The 13,447-nt window shown below is 52.4% G+C and overlaps 2 protein-coding genes across 2 annotated transcripts in view; both read left to right on the forward strand.

Moving 5' to 3' along the window:
- Positions 1-215: 215 nt before the first annotated feature.
- Positions 216-983, forward strand: LOC113487645 (P2Y purinoceptor 1-like). The gene has a single exon (XM_026862332.1). The coding sequence runs from the start codon at positions 309-311 to the stop codon at positions 981-983; it is 675 nt and encodes a 224-aa protein (XP_026718133.1). The 5' UTR covers positions 216-308.
- A 12,239-nt stretch (positions 984-13,222) lies between these two features.
- Positions 13,223-13,447, forward strand: part of KCNK15 (potassium two pore domain channel subfamily K member 15) — a 14,699-nt gene continuing 14,474 nt past the window's right edge. The window contains exon 1 of the mRNA XM_026862333.1: positions 13,223-13,339. Coding sequence (XP_026718134.1) covers positions 13,223-13,339 — 117 coding nt within the window. The remainder of the gene's footprint in view (positions 13,340-13,447) is intronic.

A 13,447-nucleotide genomic window follows, 5' to 3' on the forward strand; every position in this document is an offset into this window, starting at 1 on the left:
GGACACCAAGGCTCTCCGCTGAGGCGGCCCTCGCCACATCTTCCCCACGCTCTGGGGGAGACCCTCACACCCCAAACCCCCCGGCTGGGGCCCGGCCGGAGCAGGGAGGTGAGGGCAGCCCCAGCCTGTGCCGGGGCACGTGGCGGCTGCCAGGGCCAGCTCTGGGCACGGTGCTGCCGCTGCCGCCCCGCCCCTGCCACCGGCGACAGCCACCGCTGTGCCCGGCAGTGGCACCTCCGAGCACGGCCACGACCAGCACCGCCCCGGGAGCAGCCACCCCACCGTGGGCAGGGCTGCCACAGCACCCCATGGCCATGGAGATTCTTGGCCCATGGTTCGGCAATGGCAGCAGGGCACTGTGCCCCGTGGACGACGCCTTCGCCCAGCGCTTCTTGCCCGCTGTCTACCTGTCGGTGATCCCCCTGGGGCTGGTGGGGAACGGGCTGGGGCTGTGGCACCTCTGCACCGGGCCCCGGCGGGGCGCCCGCCATCCCCTTGGCTTGCTGGTAGGCAACCTGAGCCTGGCCGACCTGCTGTACGTCAGCACGCTGCCCTTCCTTGTCAGCTACTACCTGCGGGGCAGAGTCTGGCTCTTCGGACACAGCTGGTGCCGGATCACCCGGGGCCTCTTCCACCTCAACCTCTATGCCAGCATCGGCTTCCTCACCTGCATCAGCGTCCTCCGCTACCTGGGCATCGTGCACCCGCTGAAGGCATGGGGCAGGTACCAGGGGACAACCTCTTCGGTGTGGCTCAGCGTGATGGTCTGGGTATGGGTCATTGCACAGGTAGCTCCCGATTTTGCCTTCAGCAAGATGGATGATATGGGGACACGGTGCCACGACACGACAGGGCATGAGAACCTGGCGGCTTACTTGCCATACACTGCAGCCATCACCGTGACTGGGTTCATCATCCCATTCCTCATCATCATTCTTTGGAAATGGAAATATTTAAAACCTGATATTTTAATGAATATATGACTAAGCTGTACCAGTTCCTGGGTTAGTTGTTCCTGGGTGACTGAGCTGCTTCAGGCTCTGTGTTATCCTCTACTGCCCACCTCCTTCACAGAAGAAGAAAGAATTTCAGCATTACTCACTCTCTTTTGGAAGAGCATATAGCAGACAACAACAAATTGGCATTTTAAAGTTTCTGGAGGCTGGTTGGGTTGTTTTTGGTTTTTGTTGGGTTTTTTTTTGTTTTTTTTTTTTTTTCAAGGCAAATGACTGCAGTAGCCTGGACCTCTGCTTTCAGCAGGTAAATCCCAGGAGAGTTTTGAAATCTTCAGGTGGGTGGCTGCATCTTACTCTTGCATCCAGCCTTGTGAAGGCATTAGACATGTCTATTAAAAATAAGACATGCAAAAAAAAAAGAGAAGCAATGCTGTTTTGAAGGCTTGTAAAGGCAAGATTCAGTGGTGAGGGCAGTCCACCTGCTGTCACCGGGGTGGGGACCGTGGGGATCTCTGCCTCAAGGGCAGCAGAGACTCCAGAGTGGCATTTTGGTTTTTGCTTTTCGTGATCTCCACCATGAACAGCTTGAACGTTTTGGTTCATGTGAAAGGAGCACTGTGATGTGTAACAGAGGAGCAGCTCCGCTGAAGGAAGTGGATCGTGATTTAAAATCAGTCTGGTCTGGGAAAGTGCTGACCCACGGACGCTGCGCACTTTGGACCAAAGCCTGATGTTTATCACATTCGGCTGCTCCTTGCATGGACCCACCTTTGCTGCTGCGGGGTGGGAGCCGCGGCTGGATTTCAGACGGGGTTAATGTATCTAAAGTACAAATAAACACCTAATGCTTTCACTTGCTAGTCGTCTGGCTTCTGTTAAAGCTTTATAGGAACGCAGGAGCCAGCTGGCCTGCGGGCTGGAGCTGGGGCCCGCCTGCTGCAGGGAGTGGTGACAAGATTCCCAGGGCTCTGCAGACAGGGAGCTGCCGGGAGCGCTGCCTGCCTGCGTGGCGAGACTGCAGGCAGCTGGGCCAGGGCATCGCGGGGCCAGGCGTGCGCTCCGCTGGGTCCCCAGAGTCTGCTCAGCACCTGGCAGGGGTCCAGAAAAGCCCTGAAACTTTCAGTTCCCACCTCATCCAGAGGAAACCCAAAGACAAAGCTTAAGTTCCCAAGTAAGACTTTCTGTCTCTGTAGTATAAAAGATTTTTGAGACGTTTACAAGCAGGTCTGGCCTCTGCTGCTTGCACACACTCCCCAGATCTGGGCTTCTCCAGCGTTCTGAACTCTTCTCCTTTCCTGAGAAAAATACCCATACCTCCAAAAGCTGCCCAGCTGTGTTCATACATGGATCCCATCCGAGGTGCTACAGCTCTCCACAGAACCATCTTTGGCTCCCCAGAGCCCATGGGAGATGGTTTGAAATAAAGCATCACTGCCCCCCCGGGGAAGGAGTGCTGTGTAGGAAGTGCCAGCAAACCCTGCTCACCCCCTGCATCGCTGTGCCCAACTCTGTCTTCTCCAGTGCCCCCTCATGTCATAGATAATGATGATTTAAAGATCTGTATCCTGAGAAGCATTTCTGAGCCCCGGGGACAGTTGCAGCCATAAATCTGTTCATTTTTCTGTGTTCTGCATCTGTCAAATCAGCAAAAGCCATTAAGGATCCGTGTGTTGGGCTGATGCCCCTGAGATACTGGGGTTGTTTTGTTGGGATTTTTTTTGTATCTCTTGCTTTGCAGCCCCCTTGATTCTCAAACAATAGTGCTTTCCCCTTATGCATTAAAGGGATGAGCTCCTTCCCTTCATTAGACGTATGTGTAATTAAGGGCCTATTACTGGCACATGAGCCTCCTTGGTTGGCTTTTGCAGCAAAGCAGCCTCCTCCCTCCAGTCCTTGCTGCCAAGAGAGGCTCCTTTCCTTCCACAGAGTAGCCGCTGCTCTCTGCGGACACTGCAGGTGCATGGTCACTGCTGGGGACCTGCTCAAAATGTGTGGGCACTGCTGACCCCTCAAAACCTCCCCAGTGCTCTTTATCCCCTGGGACCAGAGGGGTGGGATTGTCCCTGGAGCAACCAGCACCGGCAGCTCTTCCTCTGTGCCAGTCCCCACTTGTGGCACGGGGAGGAGAGGACATAGGGCACGTTTGCGAGTGGGTGAGGGGTCAGGGAAGGTGGGGAGCTGCCATATTCCTTCTTCCCCTTCTCCCAGAAGCTCTGCCAGCCGTGGGCAGGGCCATGCACAACCATTTGCTGCTGGCAGGAGGGGGTCAGTGCCCACCAGAGCTGCTGTGCTGTTGCACCCTGAACCAGGCGTCAGCCTCAGCTCCTGGCTGGCAGCAGCACAGGGAGAGGACCTGAGCGGCTGCGGCAGTGCCTGGGTCGGCACCCACCCGCTCGAGGGCTGGCTTTGTGTGAGGTCCTTTCCCTCCGCTGCAGAGACCTCCCAGCACTGTCAGGTTCCTCATCTAACACCACCGGGTGAGGTGTCTCTGCAGGAAGAAATAAATTAATTTCAACTCTTTTGGGCTCCTGGTTTAAGATGTTCTGAATGTTCCACTTTCCCTCCCTTGGCTAGCTGTTGCTGGACTTGAAGATGCCTAAAATCAGGTGAGAGGAATCCCACCTGTACTGTGCTTTTCCCACAGACTGGCACAGCAAAGCAGAGCCATTAACTTGTCTACAAATCCAACCCAAACGAGGATTTTTAACTCCCTTACCCAGATTACACCCAACCAACAAACCAAACATGGTGGGAACTTTCCTGCTGACATTAATAGGATTGAGATCAAAATTGTAAATTTGCCAGTGTTTCTTGCTTCATTGAATAAACTCCTCTTGGCTGAGGATTTGTTGCACACACAGTCAAGATTTGTTAAGTGAAAGAGAACTTTTGAGCTGACAGCCTAGGAAAACCATTCAGGCAGAATTAACAGGCACACGTGCAGAGGCACAGATGTAAAACACTTTCTTTTCCTAAAATGCAAAACTGTTTTTCTTGGCATGCAAAACACTCTACAAGAAGAAAATATCGCTATCTGCAGCAGCTAAATGCATAGAATCCAATCTGTTTCATTCTTTATTTCACTTTGTACAGGTTTCTAAAAACAGTCACGTTTCCAGGATCTTTGTGTTTCCATGAGGCACCCAGCAAAGCGAGGGGGTGAGAGGCTCCCGTGGGGGGCAGGAGTGAACAGTGAGTGCTGCAGGACTTGCAAAAGACTCCTTCAGTTCAGCAAAATGATGGCCAGGCCTTGTTTAACAGCTCTTGGCTGCAGAGCTACAAGGTGTAAGCCCGCTGGAGCAGGAGGATTTGCCCCCAGCGGTGAACAGAGAGTTCATGGTGTGTGATACATGGCCTCTGGCTGAAATCAGGCACTGCCCGAGCTGCCCGCCTCACTTCAGGGGGGTTGGTATGCCCATTAAAGCCCTGTTTGCTGAAAAAGGGTGGGTTGGCTGCCCTGTGCTGAAAACATGGGCTTACACTTTTATGTCAGAGATTTCCACAGCCTGAGGCAGTGGGATCTGCTGCTCGGACAAGGCCTGGGGGTGCTGGAGACATCACTGTGGGACTGAGATGGTGCACAGGGATCCGCCGTGCACACAGGGCATCTCCATAAGGTGGGAGCCCCCAGGCCCAGGCCGAGGTGGCACGTGTGAAGCCGGAGGAGAAGCAGCGTGAGCAGGAGGCTCCTGCAGGTTTCGCCTCCTGTTACACTGGGCACCAGGCAGCAGGACTTTGTAGTGCATCTTTTATGGCATGGTGGGAGGCTGCAGTGTGCACACAAAAAGGGATGAGTCACTCAGGTCACTAATGAAAGGTCACAGCATCCTCAGATTCAGCGAGAGGCATTTATTTCTTCAGCAAAACAATTTCATTGCTAAAGTACCTTTGGCTACAGGGACAACAGACCTGACAGGTTATCTTATTTACCAAGGGTATCGATCAGACTGGGGAAGGAATAGTAGATACAATTACTCCAGGTGATTTGGAGAAAAAATGGTAAATATACCTGAGACTCGGTGCCACTGGTGAAGATTTTAAGAAAAAAGTCTGAGTCTTTGTCTATGCTATGCATAGTGGTTTGGCATCTGGGAGACCAACAGCTTGTGAAGAAGAGCAAATCACAAAAATAGAATAACAGTTAGCGTGACTGTGTGAGGCCATCAGTCTAATATTATTTCTGCAGTGCATGCAGTTATAAATAGGTGATGCCATGTAGCGTGGGACCTGGGGAGAGCCAGAGCTAAGGAATGCACTTGCAGCTCGGCGGCAGCGACACTGCGCAGCCTGCAGCTGTAACACGCTTTTGTATGTGCGTTACAGAGCGACTGCGGCTGCACCCTGCAGGCAGGGATTTGTCCTGGAGGACTTGGGGAGCCCAGGCTTACTAGAGATGTGCCATGTTTCAGACCATCCCTCTAAATATCCCCCAGCAGCCAGCCCTCCACATACCTTGCCATCAGTTCTGCTCATTGCTCGAGGCAGGGGTCAGCACAGCGGGCAGGGCAGTGAGAAACCCCTGGGAGCTGCTCTGTGCACCATGACCTGCGCTGCCTTCTCAGCAACCTGCAAGGAGACTACAGTTTGAATTTTGCCCAACACATCCACTCTGCCCTGACCGGGAGATGCTCAGGTTGGATCGGGCTCCCTGAAGAGCTCTTTGTGCCAGGGCACAGCCCAGCCCGTGTGAAATTCTTCTGCTTGTTTGTGCTCATGGCCAAAACATTTACCCTAAGGAGCATCAGAAATCTCCCCAGGCTTCTCAGTAGCACCACAGCTCCTCCTTGGAGAGGCTGCTTCCATGCTGTGCAGAGTACCTCCAAGACAGGAGACAGATTGACTCCATCCTGTCTGCTTTTGCTCTGATGCGGATGTGCTGCCCAGCAGAGGTGGGGAAGAAATGTGCACCACAGCTCCCAGTCAGCCCAGATCACCCTGCAACACCACTGTGCCTCTGGTCCAGGCCATACAGGGTGAGAAAGTCCCACGGCAATGGGAAGCTGCTGGCACAGAGGAGAGCTCAGGGGTAAGCTTGTTGGTGGTGATACCAAGAGCCAGGCACTCTCACTGAATGAAGTGTTATTTGGTTGTGGAGGCAAAAATCTTCTAAAAGAGTGTGCAATGCTGGGATGGCAATGCAGTGCTTGTGTTGAGAGCCCAGAAGACCTGGGTATGCAGAGAACCCTTGGGATGCAGCTCATCTGGGTGCCTGGGGCTGTCCAAGACCCCAGTGGGTCTGCAGTACCCAGCAGGAGATGCTGCAGCCTCCCCAGGGCTGCTGGGAGAAAGCATCTTTCTGTGTGCAAAGCAGAACCAACAGTCCCATCACCACAGCCACCACCCCACTGCACTGAGCTGGAAGTTAGGGAAGAGCTCTGGCAGGTTTGCTCCAGGGCCAGCTGCAGAACAGAGACCAGCAGCACAAGGTGCTGAGTTAAGGAGAGGGGCCCTGTGAGCTGGAATATTAGGGAGAAGTCTGTTTTAACCCAACTGTCCATAAGGATGAGCAGGAGCTATCTCTCCATGCCTGGATTTTGTGGCCATGGCTGGTGATGTGTCTGTGCCTTTTCCCCCTCCTTGCCAGGTCTCCATTTCATAACTCCTCATCCCCAGATTTACTGCCAGTAGCTCTGGTTAGCTCCAATGGGAGCAAACCCAGCAGCACAGAAGGCAAGAGGAGGGTTTATTTTCCCTTCCAGTGCTGCATGGGTGAGGAGCAGAGGGTGGTTCAGAGCTCAGCCTGGCAGTACGGGGCAGCATCCTTTCCCAGAGGCGCAGCACGGGGATGAGTGATGGACGTGCAGTGGCACCAGCACCTGCAGATCCCAGGCTGGGGGCCAGCGCGCAGCCCTCAATCATCCTACAGAAAGGGGACCTGTCACATGCGGTTCCCAAGCCAGAAGCCCCAAAATGGCCATGTCCTGGGTCTGTCGCCTGGCCATGTGAGGTGCCTCGGGGGGATACCCAGATAAGCATCACCTCAGCACCTCAGCTCCCACCCCAAGACACTCAAACAAAGGATCTAAAAGTTAACTAAATATTTCAGAACCCAGAGAAGCCTCTGGTTTATTTTCCCATTTAGCTCAGGTGGTTTGCCTGCCTCCAGAAAAGCCTAATGTTAATTTGATTCCCTAGAACTGATTCATGGCAGATCTGGCGTCCTGATGCCCGGAACAGCTGTGACTCCTGTGCTGCCATTTGCTTTGCCCCAGGGACATCACACAGCCCCCGAGCATGGCTGGAAAGAGGGGGCCAGGGATGGAGCAGAGGACAAACAGCTGGGCCGGGCACACACAGGAACATCTTTGCATTTGCAATTCAGAGAGGATGTGTCTCATCTCCCCAATTAATCCTTCCAGAGAAAAGCCTGGAGAGAAGCAGCTGGAAAATCTCTGCATATAAACAAGACTTAGTAAAATCTGCAATTTTGAGGTGGAGGAAGAAATATGTCCTCAACATGGTGCTTTCACCACAAGAGAAAACAAATATTTTCATTTTGTTATAATCATACCCCACCGGGAATCTGCCGTGCTCTCAGGCATGGCACAGCTGGGAGCATTTTCACAGGGCATTTCACAGCTCCCTCGGCTGGGAAATCGCTTGTGGCCCCAAAGCTGGAGCCACTCCTGGCCAGTGGAGTCTGGTGGCTGGAACCAGCCTGTGGAGCATTGCCAGCAGGGAAAGAAAAATGCATCTTGGTGAAATCAAACACTGCATTGAAATAAGTTGGTGCCTGGCTGGGAAGCTCACTCAGCATCTCGGTGCCAGTTTCCTGAGCTTCAGAGGCAGAACAGGAAAGGACGTCTTGAGTTTGACTAATAAATGCCCTTTTCCCCCGTTAAAGTGCTGGGGCCAATTTGTTTCCTACCAGGTTATTTTTAGCATCGAAACAAGCCATTTGCTGTAAACTGTCTGCCTGGGAAGAGAAGCCCTGGGGCAGCAGGCAGGGCTGCTGGAGCTGCCACGCCACGAGGTCACTGTCCCGGCTGTTGGCACGGCCAAGTCTCACCAGGAGCACGGCTCAGCTGGCCGGTGGGATGGGACCCCCGCACCTTTCCTCCCTCAAGCTAGCCCAGACAGGCACACACACACACTGCCTCCTGCCCCCGCCGCCCCGCGGCTGCCCCATGGGAAGGAGGGTGACGGGGGACCTGAGGACGTGGGGAATGGAGTGACCATGCGGGCAGACACCTTTGGCACTGAAGTCACCCGCAGGGCTCCCGGCAGGGGCTGTGGCACTCAGCGGGTGCCACGCAAGTTATGACGTGCTGCACAGCGTGCCAGAGCCCATCGCTCACCATGGGATGTCCCACAGGAACCCTACAGCAGTTCAGGACCTTTCTCGTCCCCACGGTGCAGTGCCGCCGTGGCAGGGGCTGCCCTGCAGGACAGGAGTGAAGCTGTCACCGTGGCACCCTCTGAAATTGCTTTGCATATTTGTAATTCATTCCCAGACCCTTTAACCTCCCGCCCTTGACCTTCCTGGCAACCCCATGAGCTGTGATGCAGAAAAGGAATTTATAGCATGGTGACGCTGCCGTGGTGGGAGTAGAGGCATGCTCAGGATCAGGCCCGCTCTCCATTTGTCCAAGGGTTTGACGCGACTGTGTTTCTATGGTGAATCTGCAGGACCCTTCTCCAGACACATTCCCAAAGCCTCTGTCCCTCATCACTGGGGTCCAGTGGCTCCTCGCAGGGACCAGCCCACTCCCGGCACCAGCCACAGCACCATGGAGCCTCCCACTCCTTAGCCCCAGCCCAAACTGGTTCCAGCTCTGATTTAACAGGCTCTCAGCAAATATTTCCACAAATTATTAAGCAGTGGCATTATTATTTTATCTTATTATTATTAAAGATAAGATCCTCAAACCAAATAAATGAACCAACTAAAATGGCTGAGATCAAGAACTTGCTAAAGCAGAGCAGCACCTTTCCCGTTTGGTTGCAGTCCAGGAACTTTATGGCAGGTACTTTGTGCCTGGCTGATGTTCAACTGACAGCTTTCCAAGCGTATAAAAAACTTATTAGGCTGAAAATAGAGTTTGTGACCATAAACTGTCAAGAGCACTGTCAGCATTTCCAGCCCAGGTCTGCTTCGTGTACAACCACGGGCAGATCAGGCTGCCGGGGGGAGCAGGGTGGGTAGAATGAGACTTTGCAGCTCCCCACAGGACCCATTTTGGGTAGGAAGGGTGACTGGGGAAGGCTCACGAATGGTCTGGGGGTATCAGGAGGAGGCATGGCTGAGGTTTATCATGGCCAGTACTAGGCAAGGTGGTTGAAGACATTCATACGTAGAGCTGTGATCACCTGCCGTGGGGTTGGATCCTGCAAGCCACAGCGACCACATGGAGGCAATCTGCATTTGCAACCAGTTTATATCCAGTTCTTCATTAATTCCCTTGATGAGCTTCCAGATTACAATGCAGAGCAAAGCACCTGCAGCCGTCCAAGCTAAAGAGTCAGGGAGGGAGGCAATGGGGAAATCCAGAGCCAAGAGAAAGCCGTGATGTTCCTGAGCCTCCAGTAACCCTGTAGGACAGACACAAGTTAGCTCTGGCTAGAAGGAGGATATTTTATAGGAAGATTTATGGAGTCCTGGGGCAGAAGAAAATGCTGCTATGACCATGCCTGTATCCGGTCAGGGACTCAGTGTCTGCAGGAGAGGCCATGGCCGTGGCCTGTTGCACGGAGAGGAGGGATGGCTCCCTGTGCCCGGCTCGTGGTGCTGCCTGGCCTGGGACAGCCAAGCGGTCCTCAGAGTCCCACTCTCATCTGGCAGCTGCAGCTGGCTGTTTTTCATATCTCGGTATCCAAACCTTTCTAGAAATTAACTAATCCATTGCTTTAAAAATATCCTGTGGCATTGTAACACCATAATCTTGGTATTAAATCACACTAAAGCCAGAATAGCTGATGCTTTTACTAATGCAAAATAAAACATCTACTTGGTCTTTAAAAATAACCAAAAGAAGCAGAGCACGCCAGGACGGTCCCCAAGCCCCTGTACAGTTGGAGCACCTCACGGCCAAAACCCGGGGAGGGTGCTGATGCCTACCAGTGCCTGTCCTCAGCCCTGGCTCCTCCCGCGGGTCAGTGGGCAGCACAGCCAGAGCTGCAACAGCAGCCGAGACTGCATGTCCCACTAACGTTGTCCCCTTTGCTTGGGGGGTGTCTGCACAGAGCGAGGCAGCGTCGATGCCCGAAGAGGCTTAAGCAAAGCTGAGGGGATGCTCCCACCTCTCCCCACATACGTTGGGGCTCTGGGACTGACTCAGACTCACACTGCTGGTCCCTATTTAGCATCTTTTGTCTGAGACTGTTAAGCAGCTTTGCTTATTTCAATCCATTAAAACTAGAAAAGCATTTTAATAAATTCCCCACCAGCCTGGAATTAGTAAATGTGGCCCAATTACACACATTAATTATTTTAAATACAGATGAGGTTTGACTTTGTTTACCAACTCTGGAAGGCAGCAGCTTCTCAAAGTTCACCTCCAAAGGACTGAGCAAACAAGATTCGTTCGTTCCCGGTCACAAGCACCTTACAACAGAAACACATCACTTCGACTTCTATTTTATTTTCAGAGCTCTTGCTTTCTCTCTGCCTCCCCATGCAATAAAAATGAGACATTTAATCTCATAACGCAACTTCTCACTGGAAATCAATGATAAAGTACATTATCTTGCCTGGCCTGATCCTGCGGCTCCAGCCTGACCTTTCTCAAGCACAGTGAAGTCGGAGGAAAGACAAAGGTTGAACTGAGGGAGCTTCCCAGTGGGAAAGCATCAAACTTTCATCCTCTGCAGGAGGGACTGCCCTGCACAACAGTGATGTGACACAGTTCAGTCTCGCTCATGCCCCGTGCTCACTGCATGCAGGAAAAAGAAATGAGTGAGCAGTAAGACCACAGAGCAGGCTGATTTCAGCACTGCCTTAATTACGAAGCTTACGACCTCATTCAGGGCACAGGGCTGTGTGCATTACTGCTGCACAGTCCTGGTTTCATCACCGCTGGATTTGCTACTGGGGTGTTTCTTATTAAGAGGTGGATCCTGCTACCCTCATTACTTTGGAGAAGCATTTATTCCACAGGAGCCTGTGACCTGCATGAGGACAAAGCAAGCTACAAAATGAGAAACCAGTGATGTCCCAATCCCCCATGGGAGTGATCAGCGGTCATTTCATTGTGCCCATTGCTGAATGAGAGACTCTTCCAACTTTGCTCTACTGATGGCATCCCTGTTTCCAGAAAAAGGATTTGTCGGAATCTCTGTAACTCCCAACGTAGCAAGACAAGTCCATGCCGAGGTAAGACCTGTGCCACAAGACACTGCCAGGTGAGGATTCTTCTGGGGTCAGCAGAAGACCTTGGAGCCAACCAAGGTCAACCCACCCCAAGACCCAAAGAGGACAGGGCTAACAGAAACCACCCTGAGGAAGCGCTGAGAGCTGTTCATACTGCAGGGGCAGAGATGACCCCCCTGCCCCAAATGGCCCCCTCCCAGCCACAGGGAGGGTGAGATCCTATCCAGACCCTGCCCGATGTAGACAGAGCTTTGAGAAGGCCATGCTCTACCATCTCTGCCCAAGCATAGCTGGCTGTTTGGAAACCAACTATGGAGGATTTAGGCAGTCCATCTCTGATGCTGCTGCTAACGGAAACTGTGCAAGTAGCTTGTGCCTATCTTCACCTGTGGCTGGAAAGCATCTCCCAGGGTTTTGCATGCTTGAACCTGCACTGGTATGGTGTCCCAATGTCTGCCCAGCACAGCTGGCTCTGGATAACACGCTCAGCATCAGCTTAATTCTCCAAATATTACCTGGGAACGCCAGAATTTGACCTGCAAAGCACTGGAGGCCCCAGAACCCCTTCTAAAAGATGTGTGACAGGCACCCAGTGATGTGATGACAGTAAGATCTTCCTCTGTAATAGAACCAATGGGAGCTCAGTTAGCAGCACTGTGTCCTGTCTTCAAGGTGGGATACCACTGCTGACCAGTGGAAAAAATAACCAGCAGCTGGATGGCCGCAGGTGAAGAGTATCTTCTCTAGCAGGTGGCCCCCACATCGCTCTGGACCCAGAGATTTGACAGCATCCCAGGCCCCATTAGAAGGGCTGAAACAACACCACGGAGAACATAAACCAGACACATTCCTCCAGTGGAGGCTTAACCGTGTGATGTAGGAGCCTGCAAGTGCTACGATGTCAAACAGCAATCCGCCGACAGCATGTGCTGCTCGTGATGGATGCTGGAGCCTGTATTTTTTCTTCAATAACAACTTTCACTAATGGTGCTGGCACGGAGGCTTGGCAAGGTGGAGGGAAGTGGCAAGTGTCCAGGGTGAAAAAGAGTTCACTATTACAGTGGGAAAGGGTATTGTGTCCCTCGTGCTGGCCATGGAAATGCAGAGGACAGGGCTGGAAGGGCTCCAGGAGGGCACCAAGTCAACCCTTGCTCCCGGAGAACATCAGCTGTACCCTGAGCACTTTCAGCAGACATCCAGACATCTGCCTATCTTATTTTTAAACTCCTTCAGTGACAGGGCTGCCACAAGCAATCTGTTCTGGTGTTTCACTGTCTTCATGGTTAAAAAGTTTTTCTTATGTCCAATTCAAACCTCCTTTGCCCTAAATAAAGTCCTAAACATCTTGTCCTCTCCAGAGAGAGAAGTGAGATGGATGAAGAGGGATGTGAGCCTGCTTGTTGGTTTGTTTTTGTTGTTTGTTTTATTTCCAGTCAAAAGGAGAGTTTATTTCTTGAAGGAGATGCTATCTTCTGCAACATACAACTCAGAGAAATATCTTTCTATTTTTAAAAGTGAAACATAAGGGTTACATAAAAGCTCAGAAAACCAGCAGTGAGAAACAGGGTCTTCACTTTGAGGGCTCTGCCTCCTACCACAGCTCATCTCCCTGTACCTTGGAGCTGACCTGGGCTGCCCACAGGCTCCGCTCGCTGCCCCCCATGCTGGCACAGGGCTGGTGGGCCCCGCACCCCCCTGCACCGGCAGCAGCTGATGAATGTGCCAGAGGAATCAGCAGAAACACTGAACCTGGTTAATTTGTTCCTTTCTGCTCTCTTAAAAGAGCACTGGATGCAACAGGCCAGACCATCCGCTCTGGTGACTGGCTGGAAATAGAGATAACACAGCACAGATAGCATGGGTAACACAGCACAGATAGCACAGATAACACGGGTAACACAGATAGCACGGGTAATACAGATAACACGGGTAACACAGCACAGATAGCACAGATAACATGGGTAACACAGATAACACGGGTAACACAGATAGCACAGATAACACGGGTAACACAGATAGCACGGGTAACACAGATAGCCAGGGTAACACAGCACAGATAGCACAGATAACACGGGTAACACAGATAACACGGGTAACACAGATAGCACGGGTAATACAGATAACATGGGTAACACAGCACAGATAGCACAGATAACACGGGTAACACAGATAACACGGGTAA

The sequence above is a fragment of the Athene cunicularia genome, assembly GCF_003259725.1.
Source record: "Athene cunicularia isolate RWA chromosome 20 unlocalized genomic scaffold, athCun1 chr20_part1, whole genome shotgun sequence".
Lineage (NCBI taxonomy): Eukaryota > Metazoa > Chordata > Aves > Strigiformes > Strigidae > Athene > Athene cunicularia.